This window comes from Mus musculus, chromosome 9, assembly GCF_000001635.26.
Source record: "Mus musculus strain C57BL/6J chromosome 9, GRCm38.p6 C57BL/6J".
Classification (NCBI taxonomy): domain Eukaryota; kingdom Metazoa; phylum Chordata; class Mammalia; order Rodentia; family Muridae; genus Mus; species Mus musculus.
Window position 1 is genome coordinate 37,207,931 of NC_000075.6, and position 15,683 is coordinate 37,223,613.

General features: G+C 44.7%; 1 protein-coding gene across 3 annotated transcripts; it reads left to right on the forward strand.

Annotated features, from left to right (window-relative positions):
• The first annotated feature begins 292 nt into the window (after positions 1-292).
• Tmem218 (transmembrane protein 218) lies at positions 293-15,298 on the forward strand. Of its 3 annotated transcripts, none has more exons than NM_025464.3 (4): positions 293-475; positions 10,336-10,446; positions 11,272-11,374; positions 14,549-15,298. In NM_025464.3, the coding sequence occupies exons 2-4, from the start codon at positions 10,337-10,339 to the stop codon at positions 14,681-14,683; spliced, it is 348 nt and encodes a 115-aa protein (NP_079740.1). In that variant the 5' UTR covers positions 293-475; position 10,336; the 3' UTR covers positions 14,684-15,298. The 3 variants fall into 3 exon arrangements, with proteins under 3 accessions (NP_079740.1, XP_006510609.1, NP_001297025.1); XM_006510546.3 differs by having other exon boundaries at positions 372-440; positions 14,549-15,296; NM_001310096.1 differs by having other exon boundaries at positions 386-410.
• Positions 15,299-15,683: the final 385 nt, after the last annotated feature.

Here is a 15,683-nt window from a genome sequence, read left to right on the forward strand (position 1 = left end):
TCATCAGATAGATAGCGGGGCAGGAATTGGTGTCTAGACCGCGGAACAGCTCTCTGTGATCGGTCGGAGCAATCTCAATCGCGAAAGCAAGAAGCTATTAAACGGTCTTCCCGTTGTTGTCCAAGGGTTTAATCCTTACCAAGGTGTGATTGACAAGCATTGCTATCCAATTGAAACTGAGGACAGTACATATAGACCAATGGGAGGACGTAAAGGAGACTGACGTACACACCACCCACCCACCACGCTTTGCGTTGCCTGGAGCCACAGCCAACGTCAGCTATTGAGGACGCCCTTAAGTGCTGAAAGGGCGGCTTTGATTGGTCCATCTTAAATTTCTTAAATGAGCCCCTACTTGTGATTCGTCCAAAGTAGACCAAAGCCTGGATGAAGGGGACAGAGAGCGAGGGGTGAGTCCTGGTGAGGAACCTGAGAGCCGGGTGAGGACCGGAGGCTGGCCCCAGACGCCTGGAAGGTGAGGGCGGGAGGCGCGCGGGCCACCGAAGGTCATCCTGGCCGCAGGCCTGGGATTACTGCTCAGTCCCCAGTGTTCCCAGCTGCGGTGCTGGGAGCTGATGTGTGGTGAACCCTGCAGACTGAATCGCTGCCTGCCCAGTAAAAAGGGCAGGACGCTGAAGCACCCTCTTTCTGTCAGTCAGGTGTCACCTGGTCTTTAGGGGTCGTGACATTTGATTTTGCCCAGAGGTGCATGTGATTAACCAACAAAGATTAGGAGGCATTAGCCTAATGTTTTAAAACCCAAACGAGGCTGAAGTTTCTAAAGTAGGAAAAAAAAAAAAAGTGTAGGCTCTCACTCCTCCAGTTTGTTGATTTTGGGGATAGGCCTTGCTCAATATCCCCGGCAGGCCTCAAACTTATGGTCGGTCCTCTTGCCCCACCCAGCCTTTTGAATGCTAGGATGACAGATGTGTACTACCACATCAGGCCATTCTAACTATTTTTGAAGGTTTGGAATAAGCAATTAAAAAAAAAAAAAGTTAAAAAGAGAGCTGGGCGTAGTAGTGGCGTTAATCTTTAGTCCCAGCAGGCTGGAGGCACAGGCAGTCAAATCTTTGTGAGTTCGAGGCTAGCCAAGTGTACAAAGCTTTACCCGGGAAAAAAAGATATCTCCAGAAAGGCAATCCTGTCCAGTAACCTACCATTTCTATTGCGTTCAAGGACTTGGTCCTGAAATTTGGGGTACGGGCAAGGTATCATCCACCAGCAGCCTTACACCACACTGCCTTATCTGTAATTTCCATCTGCCCCAGACAGCAAACTGTCCTCTGAGACAGGTATTAGTTTTCTCCCTTAAGATTCTCAGCTTGTCTTGCAGAGGTGGCCCATGCCTTTAATCACAGAGGCTGAGAGTTCTCTGAGTTTGAGGCCAACCTGATCTAGTTCCAGGACAGCCAAGGGTACACAAAGAAACCCTGTCTCAAAAACCAAAAACAACCAAAGATCCTCAGCCTGGTGGTGGGCAGGATTTTCATCCAATGAACCCAGGGTGCAGGATGTTTGTTTCTTTGTTTGTTTGTTTTCCCCTGGAAATTGGGTGAAAGGGGCTGTCAAACCAACCTTAGGTGGAGGAAGAATTCAAGACATATAGATTCAAAAGGGTCCGGAGAACTTTATAAGGAACCTCACAGTCTCCATCACAGGGAGAAAAACAAACAACAAAGCACCTGACCTTGTCTTGCTTTTGTCAACTGCTACACAATGTGTTTAAATTTATACAAATTGTTTTTTTCCTACTCTAGGTTACTTGTTTCTAACGAATTGACTCTTAAAATTGTGTCGGCTTAAGCATCAACTCTCAGAGAATACTTGGATGGTATTCTGTGTCTTAAGTAAATGGACATTTTTGTTTGTTTGTTTTAATCAAATCTCACTAACAAATAATTTAGCTATTCCCAAGACTTGGGGTTGTAGCTCAGATGGCACAGTCACACCTAGCATGCGTGAGACCCTGAGTTCTACCCCTAGTGTCATAAACAGGGAGTGGTCCACTGTAATCGAAGGGAAGGTAGATGCAGGGGAATCAGAAGGTCACTGGGGCTGGAGAGATGGCTCAGTCCAGGCTTAAAGCTCCCTGTAACTTCAGTTTCAGAATCTAATGTCCTCTTCTGGCCTCCACAAGCACCTGCATAAACATCACACAGGCACACACACACAGGCACACACACAGACACACACACACACACACACACACACACACACACACACACCAATTAAAAAAAAATCTAAAAGAACCCCAAAAGAATGGTTTGGTTATGAAGGGCTTGGAGCTGTGTGTTCTATCACTTAAGAGTCATCCCGTAGGTGTAACTTGATGTCACCTGAGCCTGTCAGCATCCGTGGGGATGGAAGATCAATGCTTCTGATGTTCCCAGCCCCCGCTGTCATTTATCCTGATTTCTAGGTGATAAGAGTTTGTTCATGTCTTCCAGGTTGTTGTATGATATCCAAAACAGCACAACTAATCCTAAGTAGACATTTCTTTCAAGGAAGCCCATCAGCTCAGCCAGTCAGGCTAGTTGTTTCTGATATGTCTTTTGACCCCTTTCCATTTCCATAGCTAGGACAAGTGTTCTTATCTGGAGAACTGTGGTAGTCTCCTAACTCATCACCTGCCTCTGCTCTCTGCTCTCTGCTCCCAAATCCTGTAAGGTACACTCTGATGTGGGGGAGATTGGTTCTAAACAAGAGCTCTGCCACTGGGTAACTCTGACCCTCCCTCACGTTTGTCTGTTTATTTATTTTTGGTAACTTTATTTTTAAACAGTCTTACCAAATTGCCCAGCTGGGCCTTGAACTTGAAATTCTGCGTCAGCCACTCAGGGAGTGGTATAGGCCTGAAACCACTAAACCTAGCTATTAGATATAAAAATGAAGAAGTCTCATATGTCTCAGCCTGGGGATATGGCCCAGAAGTTAAGAACACTATCCGAGGACCGAGATACAATTCTCAGCACCCACATGGCAGCTTACAACTCTCTGTAACTCCAGTCTCAGGGGATCTGGCACCCTCACACAGACATATATGCAGGCAAAAGACCAATGCACACACAATAAAAATAAACATTGAAAACAATTTTAAAAGTAAGTTTCACAAAGTGTTTAAGAACTAGAGGCTATTGAAATCTCTAGTTTGGGGAATGTAGTAGAGTCTGCCAACCAGATTAATAAATATTCTCATTCTGCTTATGGTTTTTATCTTAAAGAAATGAAGCATCACAAATTGTTAAATTCCTTATATTCTCTTTGCTGGTCCCATTCTGGTTTCTTCCTCCTCCCCGAGACACTTACCAGAGTTGCTGTGTACAATTTATACTCGTTGTTCTGTTGTTGTTGTATATTATGTGTGTTCGGGGTTGGCACACTTACATGTGTGTGCCTGCAGAAGCTGGAGGACAACCTCAGGTGTCATCCTCAAGAACTCTTGTCTACTTCATTTGACACAGGGTCTCATTGCTCTAGAGTTTAACTAGGCTAGACTGGCTGGCCAGCCAGCTCCAAGGATCCTCCTGTCTTCTGTGTCTCCAGCACTGGAGTTAAAAGCATTTCTTACATGGGTTTAGTCATCTAACTCCTCCCACTTCCAGGGCAAGCACCTTATTGACTAAACCATTTCCCCAGCCATTATATTTATGTGTATATGTGTACATATATATATAATTGAAGATAACTTCAATTTTTTTTAAAGGTTTATTTATTATTATTCATTAGTACACTGTAGCTGTCTTCAGATGCACCAGAAGAGGGTGTCAGACCTCATTACGGATGGTTGTGAGCCACCATGTGGTTGCTGGGATTTGAACTCAGGACCTTCAGAAGAGCAGTCAGTGCTCTTAACCGCTGAGCCATCTCGTCAGCCCCCGATAACTTCAATTTTTAAGATCAAAATGTAAATCATATATTTCAGATTTCAGTTTACAGATTACTTTTATTTACTTTTTTTTTTAACCCTCAAGCTATGTTTTTCTTTTAGTTTATTACTTTAAAAAGTTCCGTGTTTATTTTGCCTTCTGACTCCATGCCTTCAACGGGTCCACAATGATTTTCTGCTCCTCAATAAGGAAAGCCACTTGACCCCGTCACGGACACACTTAGCACCTGTGGAACCACCCCAGGTCCTGCTGCCCTGCTGCCCTGCTGCCCTGCTGCCCTGCTGCCCTGCTGCCCTGCTGCCCTGCTGCCCTGCTGCCCTGCTGCTTTGTCTTAGGCAATCTCATGAGGCCTTTATGTCTTACAGCAGGAGCCCCTTGAAGTCTGCCTGGATGCACCCTGCCTGTGGATTTAGGTTTTCCCAACCTTCTTGGTAAAAGGGTGAACCATCCTGCTGCCAGGGGCTTGAGACAACCTAGTTTTCTAGAGGCTGTACTGTAGGAAAACCTATGACAGCATATCAAACACTTGGCCATGACGAGTGTCTCTAAACCCTGACCCTGGAAGAGGAAAAAGAAAGAGCAGCTGTTGATTTGCTTCTATATTTGTGTGTGTGTGTGTGTATTTGTGTCTGTGTTTAAGATAGGGCCTCACTAGCCTGGATCTAGAGACGCTTCTGCCTCAGTCCTCTATCACAGACACAGCCCCCCTGGTAGTACAGATGCAGGCCACTGCTCCTGGCTTGCAACCTTCTTTTGTCACTCAGCACTGCTTTTGAGTTATAGTCATGTGTCCGTGTATATAGGTCACGTCTGTTCATTCGAAGTGTTCGTGACGAGAATATAATAAATATATTTAATAGGTGTGTAGCTTTTACGTCATCTTTGCTATTGAGATTACAATGTCCTCGTGTGTCTCCTTGTATGAGAATTTCTAGAACTGTTTTTTTGAACTTTCAATGGAGGTGTGTGCCGCCAAGGGACATTTGAGGATCTGTGAGGCCATATTTAGTTATTATTGTGGTTGGAATATGCCAGAGAGCTGAGAATGTTGAATGTTGTGAAATGTTGGGACAGTCCTCAAATGAAGACTCACCCTGCATCTTGTATAACTTTTTTTTCTAGTGCCCTCTAGGATATTCATTTAATAATTATCTGGGCCTAGAACCTAACTCCATTTTTTGTGTTAACATAATGTAATTTTTGGCACAGTTCAGTGAAGTGTGATTTCCAGGAATGTAATTCAAGGGAAAATTATACTGATCTGTGGCTTGGAACTTGTTCCTCAGTCTAGAAAACTCATCTAACTGAAGGCAGCACAGCTCGTGGTATTTGAGTTGCCAGCACAACACACCTGCATGGTCTGCATGCGGAGCTTTCGTTCGCACTCATGGTGATGCTAAGTTTAGGCGAGCATCTGACTACTGTACTTCATTATGTATTCTTGTGTCGTCAGCCCGAACGTTCATACACTTAAACATATGCCGTTTCATTATGAATTACTTCCACTAAAAATCGACTTTTGTCCATGCTACAGAGTAGAGGTCCAGTTTTATTGTCTCCTGGTTAGATAACCATCTGTGCTACCACCACTGTGAAACTCTTTATGAACTGGGCCATGAAGCCAGCCACTTCCTAGGGAGGATGAGGTTCTCACAAAGGCCCAGATCTGTGTCTGGGCTTCCAGTTTTGTGCAATTGGTCCACGTGTCTTTGTCCCACTGTCACACTGTTTTAATTACCTTGGTTTCGTAACATGTCTGTGGCAGTTGGTGACAAGAAAAGCACATTGCCATTCCGTGTTCTCAGAGTGGTGTTGGCTATTCTTGGCTCTTTACTCTCCTGTGTGAATTTAGGATTCATTTTCCCACTCCTTAAAAAAGAAGTATATTTGGATTTTGGTTAGAATTGCACTGAGTTTTCACGTTAAGAAAAATTGAGATCTTTTAATTAAACCATCCCATCTAAAAGTGTGAGTTACTTCTCTGTGAAGCCTGCTTTATTCCACTATCCAGGTACTTTTCAAAGGTCCTTGCATAAAGTTGCATAATTTTAGCTGCAAAAATCTGACAAATATGTGTTGTACTTAATCCTATTTACACATGTGTACATATGCACGCCTATTTTTACTGTGCCAGTTTGAACTCTATTCAGATGTTTAGAAGATAGTGAAGGCAATATCGCCTCATCTATCACCTAGCTTTAAGAGATAGATCATGGTGCTGGAGAGATGGCTCAGCACTTAAGACACTGACTGCTCTTGTAGAGGTCCTGAGTTCAAGTCCCAGCAACCACGTGGTGGCCCCCAACCACCTGTAATGGGATCCAATGCCCTCTTCTGGTGTGTCTGAAGACAGAGACAGTGTACTCTCATAAAATAAATAAGCAAATTGAGAGAGAGAGAGAGAGAGAGAGAGAGGGAGAGGGAGAGAGAGAGAGAGAGAGAGAGAGAAAGAGAGGGCTCATGACCACCTGTTTCACATCAGCACTTTCATTTTATCCCCCACAACCCCTAAATGATGTGAAATGCCGGGGTACCACATTCTGTTGGCTGTCATATGTTGTATGTGACTATGTAGATTCATGTATCGTAAAGAATCACTACCTTTTTTTTCAAAGATTCATTTATTATATGTATGTGAGTACAATGTAGCTTTCTTCAGACACACTAAAAGAGAACATTGGATCCCATTACAGGTGGTTGTAAGCAACCGTGTGGTTGCTGGGAATTGAACTTAGGACCTCTGGAAGAGTAGTTAAGAGTGCTCTTAACTGCTTAAGCCATCTCACCAGCCCCAAATCGCTATATTTTAAAAGATGTATTTCACTTTTAAAAATAGCTCTCTTTATTTTATTAACTCTCTAATGACCATTGAGTCATCTCAGAAAAGGTTTTGTACTGAAATATAACACATACAGAAATGGCATAACCCCCTATGTATATCTAGATACAGATTACTAAAGTTACACAGTCAGGTGACCAACACCCAGATCAAAGAACAGTTTTATCATCCGTGCCCCATCCCATCACTCAAGGTAAACAGAGCAGTTGGACCTGTTCTCGAGCATTATGTAACTGGAGTGAGTCTACAATGAACTTTTCACTCTGCCCTTGGCTTGATGCCTGTAAAATTCACCCATACTGTCGGATGCTGCCATGCGTATGATGAACGTGTGCATAATGTTCTACATCCCTATAGACTGTCTGCCATCATCCTTTTGGCCATTCTGGTAGACATATAGAGATTCTTCACTTGGTTTTTAATTAGCATTTTTTTTGGTGGCTAGTGAGGTAAGGACTTTTTACATGTATTGACCAGTCATCCTCTGTGTGAAGTTGGTTCTCATTTTTTTTCTTCTCTTATCTATTTCTGAAATAATTGTAAAATCCATTAACTTGGGTGTGCCATTTATTGTAGTGTTCTTGTCTGTTTGACTGTGTGTTTGGAGGTTTTGTGGTTAGGTTCATATGTCCTCCAGGTTACATCTCAGACTAAATTATTTCTCTCAAACTTGTTCTTACTGATACTTTCAAAGCTTTACATATGCTTTCTTGTTGGTCCATTATTTTATTTTGTTTCACCCTTTTGTGGCAAACCACACAAGATGAAGTTCTCCATCCTGGCCATTTGCAGTGTGCAGTTCATCAGTGCTAGCCTGTTTACATGACTGTGAAGCTAGGACCTCTGTGTGTATTCGGTGTCTTTGCCTCTGTTCCCTCCTTGCCCTGTCGTTGCTTTCCTAGTGTCTGCCTTGTGTGTCTTTTTCAAATTCAGTGTTTTCTCACTTGCCTTTCCTGTCACTTATGTAAAGAGCTACTTAAAAAAAAAAATCCAGAATGAGAATGTTTCAGCGGTCAACTCTGGGGTGATTGCATTTACTATGATTATTGATGCATAATAAAATGAAAACTTTCACACTCTGTGTGGCCCAGAGGACTGCAGCCACTGCCTCATTTGTGGTAGGCAACTGCTCTGCCACTGATTCCACCCTCCCAGCCTGTTTTGTGTTTATTTTTTCTTTAAAAATTTTGTGTGTAGGCTGGGTGTATGCTTATGTAAGTGTGTGCGTGTATGTATTCAAGTGTTCCTGTGTGCATAATAGTTCTTGTTACTAATATGCAAGTGTTTGGTAGAGGCCAGAGGTCAATGCCAGATGTCTTCTTTGGTTGCTTCTCCATCTTATTTTTTCAGACGGGATCTTCCTCAGAGCCTGGAGCTCACCAGTTGGCTGGACTGACCACCAGTGAGCTCCAGGACCTTCCTTTCTCACTTCCCAGTGCTGGCGTTACAGATGGCCACCACTGCTTTACATGAATGCCAGAGATTGGAACTTGCTTGAGCGGTAGGCACGTTACCAATGTAAGCACCTCCCTAGTCTGCTCAGATTCATTCTTGAGGACCCTTGCATGCCTGCTGAGTGGTACCCCAACAGCGACTTTACTTTAGCCTCTTGGGGATCCTGTAGGTTTCTTACTTTTATTGTAGTTCCTATTAGGAACCGCATGATGCCTGAACTCTGCTTGCAGAGAGTGTAGGGTTAGGATTTAGATTTCTTTCCAGTTGGTCTTTTTTTGCCATGGCCTGAGTGAGTCACTTGGCCAGCTTTATCTAAGTCCTTAGCCGGTTTTTCAGTGTCTATTCAAACACGGCTTGGCCCCTCGAGGTTCCAGCGTTAGGAGCTGTCCTTGTGCATTATGAGCTGTCCCTGCGCCATGGGCTGAGGCACCACTGGAGAATCCTATTAGGCCTCCATCTCCAGTCAGAACCACTTCGGACTTCGATCCCAGTTCCAGCTTACCCGTCGGGCTATGAGGGTACATTAAATTTAACACACTGTAGAATGTTACCTTTTTCCATGTATGGTTTTAAAAATTCCATTTTGTTAGGCACTTCCGCTGTTCTGCGAGGCACTTCCGCTGTTCTGTGAGGCACTTCCGCTGTTCTCTTTCCAACAAGCTTACAATGGAACACCTCAGTCTATTTCCATTGTGTTTAAATCATCAAACAAAGAAACCCAGAAACCTGAGGAAGAAGCTGTTTTCCTAAGCTCTGTCTCTGCCGATATAAAAAGGAAACGCAGGAACCTGTTCTAGAATGGTGTTGCCTCATTAGTGAAGTGAATGGTGCCCCCCCCCCCCGAGATATTCTGACTTTCAACATCTGTACATGTGATTTATTTGGCAAAAGAATCTTTGCACGTGGGATTAGACCTTAAATCTGGCGGTAATGGGCAGACAGAAGACAGAGAAGGGAAATGTCATGTGAAGATGACAGTTACTGGAGACACAAGCCAGGGAATGCCTGGTGTCACCAGAAACTGGAAGACCCAAGGAAGCATCCTCCCTTAGATCCTGGGGGGGGGGGGGGGGCGTGGCTGCCTGGACACTTCTATTTCAGATCTGTGGCCTCAGGAACTGAAAGAAAGAGTTCCTATTGTGAGCCAAAACTAGGAAACCAACACTAACTTGCCTCTTGTATCGCTCAGATGTAATACCTTTCTGATTGTTGTCTTAGTTAGGGTTTTACTGCTGTGAACAGACACCATGACCAAGGCAAGTCTTATAAAAAACAACATTTAATTAGGGCTGGCTTTCAAGTTCAGAGGTTCAGTCCATTTTCATCAAGGTGGGAGCATGGCAGTATCCAGGCAGGCATGGCGCAGGAGGAGCTGAGAGTTCTATGTCTTCATCCAAAGGCTGCTAGTGGAAGACTGACTTCCAGGCAACTAGGGTGAGGATCTTATACCCACACCCACAGTGACACACCCATTCCAACCAGGTCACACCTATTCCAACAAGGCCACACCTTGAGATGGTGCCACTCCCTGGTCCAAGGATATACAAACCATCACAATTGTCATGACTAAACAGGCCAGGTCTTATAAAGCACTTAGCATATCCTATGTACCCAAAGGGGAGATGTCTGTTCTTTTAGGGACTGGGAGTTTTCTTCCTTCTGAGAATGAAAACTTGACAACAGAGTGGAAGTTTCTGTGCTGTGATTGCCTGCTGAGTCCAAGTTCATACTTCGTTTTTAACTGAAGCCTTGGCTTTCTGCAGCCTTCGGAGAAGACTTGGTTAGGGTTTGTGGAGGAAAAGAGCTCAGATTTCTAATGTGGGCTCCAAAAGTCAAAGTGGAGCTGAAGAGGCCGAATTTGAAATGACAATAGGCTGAGCAGAAGGCAGCCTTGCTCTCCCCCTACCTCTATTCACACATAAAGAAAGCTCTGGGTTCTGCATTGCCGGGTTTTCATTAAGGGACTCTGGGGCTGGACATTCCTGAAAATTAAAGACCCACCATGAGTGAGCCTTCTGACATACTGGCCATCAAGATTCCTCCTACTGAGTTCAGGCTTTCTGTGTTGTAAGAACAGTAAGTGCACACGAGGTGTGTGTGTGAGGGGAGGGGGGCAACCAGAGGCTAATGCTGCTAATCTCTGTCCCCTAGGATGGCTGGCATGGTACTTGGAGTGGGTGCTGGCGTGTTCCTCCTCGCTCTGATCTGGGTGCTGGTGCTGCTGCTGTGTGTGCTGTTATCCAGAGCCTCTGGGATAGCTAGGTAAGGCATTCTTTCCAGCCGGGAGTCCTAGGTAAAAGCAATTAGAGGCAAAAATCGCTGACGCTCATTAAACATTTAGAATTCAGAAGATCATTTTTGTAATTACTGGCAGTTTGAACGAGTTGCATTTTAACCTCTTATCATAAGTACTAACTGTGTTATTTATGCTCTGAGGCAGAGGTGGGAGGGGAACGGAAACGTGTTCTTCAGTTCTCACTGTGGAGGAGATGGAAGGTGGGAGGGAGACCAGAGCTGACAAGAAAATCCACCTTGACTGCTATTGAGTTCCTTGGGAGTTGTAGGTAGAAGTTTTGTCTAATTGTTCAGATTTATGGCACATGCTTGGTCCAATCCTTAAGGCTCTACCCTGGGCCCACAGACACTGAAGTTTACAGTGAGTTGGCCTGGCCCTCTGTAGCAAGCCATAACCTAATCCTGGAGACACTTGAGATACACACTCGGTCAGAGTCATGTCAGTAATAAATGGAGAGCGACAGTATTTGTCGAAGTATTCTGGCCTGAAAGAACAAAGGTGTGTGGGGATGGGAGGGATGTGTATGTTTGTATGCATGAATAGACACTGTGCAGAAAACTATGAATTCTCATTGTTAGGAATTGGGAGTTACCAGGAATAAATAGGAATATACCCTGCTGGCACCTATCTGGGAAGCAAGGCTTTGAGGTGGAAGACTTTGTGAACCTTCAGGGACTGTGCCCCCAGGGACAAGCCAACACAGGCTTGTCCAGTTAGAAGTCAGCACAGTTAGAACTAGACTGTCCGCAGTGCAGTGCTTCTGATTTCAACTCAGGTCTCTTTGCTCCCAGGTTCTCCATCGTCTTTGTCTTCCTCGGAGCTCTGATCATTACTACAGTTCTATTGCTTTTCCCTCGAGCCAGTGAATTCCCAGCCCCAGAAGGAGAAATGAAGGTAAAGCTATTTGGTTTCATTTTGCCCCTAATCTCAGCCCCTCCACCCGACCCTGGGAGCAGTTCAAACAACAATAGGGCTCCAAGGGAGCTGCCCTGGGAAAGGGTCTTATGAATCCCACCTGCAGGGCCACAGGGCAGTGATTTACCTGGTGGTCATCATTTGCCACTCTCATCAAGTTGAATGACTGCGGAGAGCCACTCCTTACTTAGAGACAGGCAGAGAGTTAGGAACTAGGAACTGGCTGGCTTAGGCTGTAAATGTGGTATTCCCCATTCCTGGTTAATATTGGTTCAGAGTCTCAGATCCTGTCATAATGGGAGTGTGTTCTCAGGGTGCTGAGTGACATGATTTTCCATCCTGAAGTTGATTTCTCCCACTGTGGTGTCAAGAGAATCATTTCCATCAAGAGCAGTGGGTAAGAGGAGTCATTCCACGGAAAGCAGAAGGTGAAGTTACAGATGTGTTCTATGCTAATGACTGTCGTCTTCATTCCTTAGACCACAGCTGCCAGCCCCTACTTCTGGAAATAGATTTGTATCACCTCTGTCATCACCCCATTTCTGCAGACCTCACTTGGTCTGGTTCATTCCTCACCTGGGGCTCTGGTTCCACCATGTGTGACTGGTCTCAGACCCACCGGCTCTTGCTAAGGGTACTGACCTGTCTGCCCCATTACATCTTCTTGTGGCATTCTGGTTCCTTCCAATAGCTATTTTAATTTTAAAGTAGAAGCCATGCTAATAGCTAGCATTCTTAAAGGATTACTGTATTCTGAGACCTGTGCTAAACAACTTGTTTACATTGTCTCAGTGAAACCGCACAGCAGTCCTAAGTTAGGTACTGTCGTTTTCTGGGAAAGAGGTTCAGGTGACCTGGCCATATTCACACTGTCCTGGAAAAAGCAGAGCAAGGATTTAAGCTGAGTTCTGTCCTCAGAATCTTCAAACTTGCTGGACACTGGTGCCTATACCTTTAATCCTAGTGCTTGAGAGGCAGAGGCAGGTGGATCTCTGAGTTTGAGGTCAGCTTGGTCTATAGAGTGAGTTCCAGGACAGGCAGAGCTACGCAGAGAAACCCTGTCTCAAAAAATCACACCCCCTCACCCCCCAAAAACCATCACACTTGTTGGAACTCAATAGAATATCAAAGGCCATTTTCCAGACCTGAGAGATTGTCAATTTGATATAGTCCACAAAAGTGACATAATTTTTTAAAGTAAAATGAACACACACTTCCAGCTCTACTTAAGACTAATGACAGCGAGAGGAAGAAAATTAGCTCTGAAAACTCTAAGGGAAATTATGCTTACCACAGATTCCAGGAGTTATTCCCATGGGTGTCAGGCTCTTCTCTGCAACTGGCCTACCCCAGTTTCTTTGTTTTTAGGAGAAAAGAGTGATACACACTGCCATATTTGTAATTATCGCAGATGTGACTCCTAGAAAAGGCACAAAGCAAGCATCCTTTCCAAATCAATCTCTCTCTTCTGTCACATGAGTTTCAGACTCAGGAGACAGTCGGGATTGAGCAAAATATGTTTGTCAGCATGGCCTGCAGAATCGGAGTTTTCGTTTTCAGGTTCTGAGAGCTGGCCCCTGCAGCAGCCTGGCTCAATAGTGTATCAATAATACATGGCCTGGGCCTTCTGCACCCAAGGCCTGCTAATTGGCTAATTAAAAAGTGAAACAGTCGAGCGAGCAAACATGTAGCCCGCGAGAGACTTGTTCAGTACCAGAGCCAAGGTCAAAGTTATGTTAAAGCTGTTTTATCAAACTGACCTTGGTTGTAAGTTGACTGTTGGGGTAGTCTCTGGAGCAGCTGGGGTGGCCGCAGCCTTCTTCTTGATGTCTTTGGATCTCACCCTTACCACTGCTTAGATTATTCAAGTAGTTTGTGCATCTATACTGTATTAGCTTTCTGTTGCTGCTGTAACAAATTCCTGCTGGCATAATGGTTTCTACTGTAGATTTATTATCTACAGTTGTGTGAGTTAGCAGTCCAGCACCAATCTCCCAAGCTATATCCAAGGGTGGGCAGTGCTGTGCATCTTTCCAGCGGTTCTGAAAGAATGCCCACTTGCTGACTTCTAGCTATAAAGGCTGTTCCCAGTGCCTGGCCCATGGCTTCCGTCTATGGCCATCTGCACAGCCAGCAGTGTGTCACCTCTCTACTGTGTCCATCTCACATCTCTTTCCTGAACGTATTTTCTGCTGCTTCTTTCATTCTGTTTTGTGTCTTGAGACAAGGTCTTACTGTGTAACCTTGGCTGGTCTGAATTACAGTGGAGATCCTCCCACCTCTGCCTCCAGCATGTCTTTAGCTTTTAAGGACTCTTAACATTGGGCCTCCCTGGATGGAATAATCCAAGCTAATTGGCCTACTTCCAGGTCACAATCTTAACTCCACTTAGTCATGCAATCCATGAATTCACAGGCTCTAGGGATTAGGATCTCTGGGCCCTTCTTTAGGCTGTGATCATTACTGTCAGGTATTTGGGAATCTCTCCAAGAAATGGCTTCTCATAGTTTCTGTGAAATAAGTTAGGCACTCATTTGGTTTACGATACCTGCTTTCCCTACCTATTTAAGCACCGCTGCTTAGCTTTGGGGAGAACAGAGCTCTGTGCCTTGGAAGTAGATAGCAGACGTCTGGGCAGAGCCAATACCAGATACAGATTTTTGTCAACAAAGACCAGTAGAATTAGGGCTTCCCATATGACTGGTTACTAGGCAACCAACTGTATGATGGGGCAAGTTCCATACCCGTTTAGTGCTTTAATATCTTAGATAAGTGGCCACTTTCCCTCACTCCCTTGCAATTAGGGTTCAGAACTTTTCTGGTGAAAGCTTCAGGGTCACCTCATTCTGAAAGCTACTCTTTCCCCTAAATTGAGCCATTTGTTTCCTGCTCCTTATTATTATTAGTTGTTGTTGCTCTTCCTCCTCTTAGTTCTCCTCCTTCACTACCACCACCTCCTCCTCCTCCTCTTTTTCTGAGAAAACCTTGCATTTTCTGCTTAGGAAGCTGAAAGTTTTCTTATTGAAATGCAGAAGGAATCCAGAGCAGGATGCTACTTGAAGTTACAAAGAAACTCTGGGCACAGCCATCAGGTTCACACAGGCAGGGCGCTGGAGTGGCAAACGATTCCGTTTTGATGTTTTCTTTCTCCAGATTGTGGACGCCTTTTTCATCGGCCGCTATGTCCTGCTGGCTTTCCTCAGTGCTGTCTTTCTTGGAGGCCTCTTCCTGCTTCTTACTCATCATTTGCTGGAGCCAATCTATGCCAAACCACTGAGGTCCTGCTGAGCATAGTAACGGAAACACGGGACATGTTGACATCACGGATGAGCGCAAAGGCAGTCTGGAGCCTGACCACCTTCATGTCTTCAGACCAGAGGGATAACTATTTGTCACTAAGGCAAACCTCCTGAGCCCTGGCCTCCAGAAACTCAGTGGCAAAGCCGAGTCCATGGATGTAAATTGTCACCATCGAGACAGGTACAGCTGTCTTCTCGGAACCCATATGCAGGATTTCTGTCTGTTTTGAATGAACAGTAGTAACAGTGATCTGCTTTGGGTACATTGTTCAATCAAGCTGTGGGTAGTAGATTTGGGGAAAAGGAGTTTTGGGCTTTGTTATCCAACAGAAGAAGCCGGCCCTTTTTAATAACGTATAAATTATAAGTTCTCAGTTGAGTATTTGGAACCATTTGGAAGAGAGAGGCATACAAACACAAAATTGCTTTAATGAGATAGTATGGAAGATGCATTAGGCAGCGGTTATTGACCATTCCTTATGTGCAGTTCCACAGAGCTCTGTAAAGACAGTGTGTGGCCCTTGCCTGAATTCTAATAAAGCAATAAACAGCTACCAAAGGGCTTGCTCTTCAAGCCCCTGGCTGCAGCTTTGTTATGTTTACATTTAGTGTTTGCTTAGAGATTAGAAGGGAGGTATGGAAATGTTAGATGCCTTCCTGCCATGTATCTTGGGTCCTTTTTCTCCCAAATTTGGTGGCCTCTGGGTGCCTTATTTAAGTATTGAGTATTCTGTATGAGTCCACTTTGGGCTTTGGCCCTTTCTTTTTTCTTTTCCTTTTGTCCTACAGCAGTTCTACAGATTGATCCCAGGTCCTTGTACACATACTCGACCATCCTATCCCTCTACTTACATTGTGTCTTGAAGAACAATTGCTCTGTTTTCCAGGCTGGCCTGGAAATTTCTCTGTAGCCCAGACAGGCTCTAAACTTGCCATCCTGCCTTAGTTTCCCAAGTAGCTGGGATTTTAGGCCTGAACCATCAGGCCTG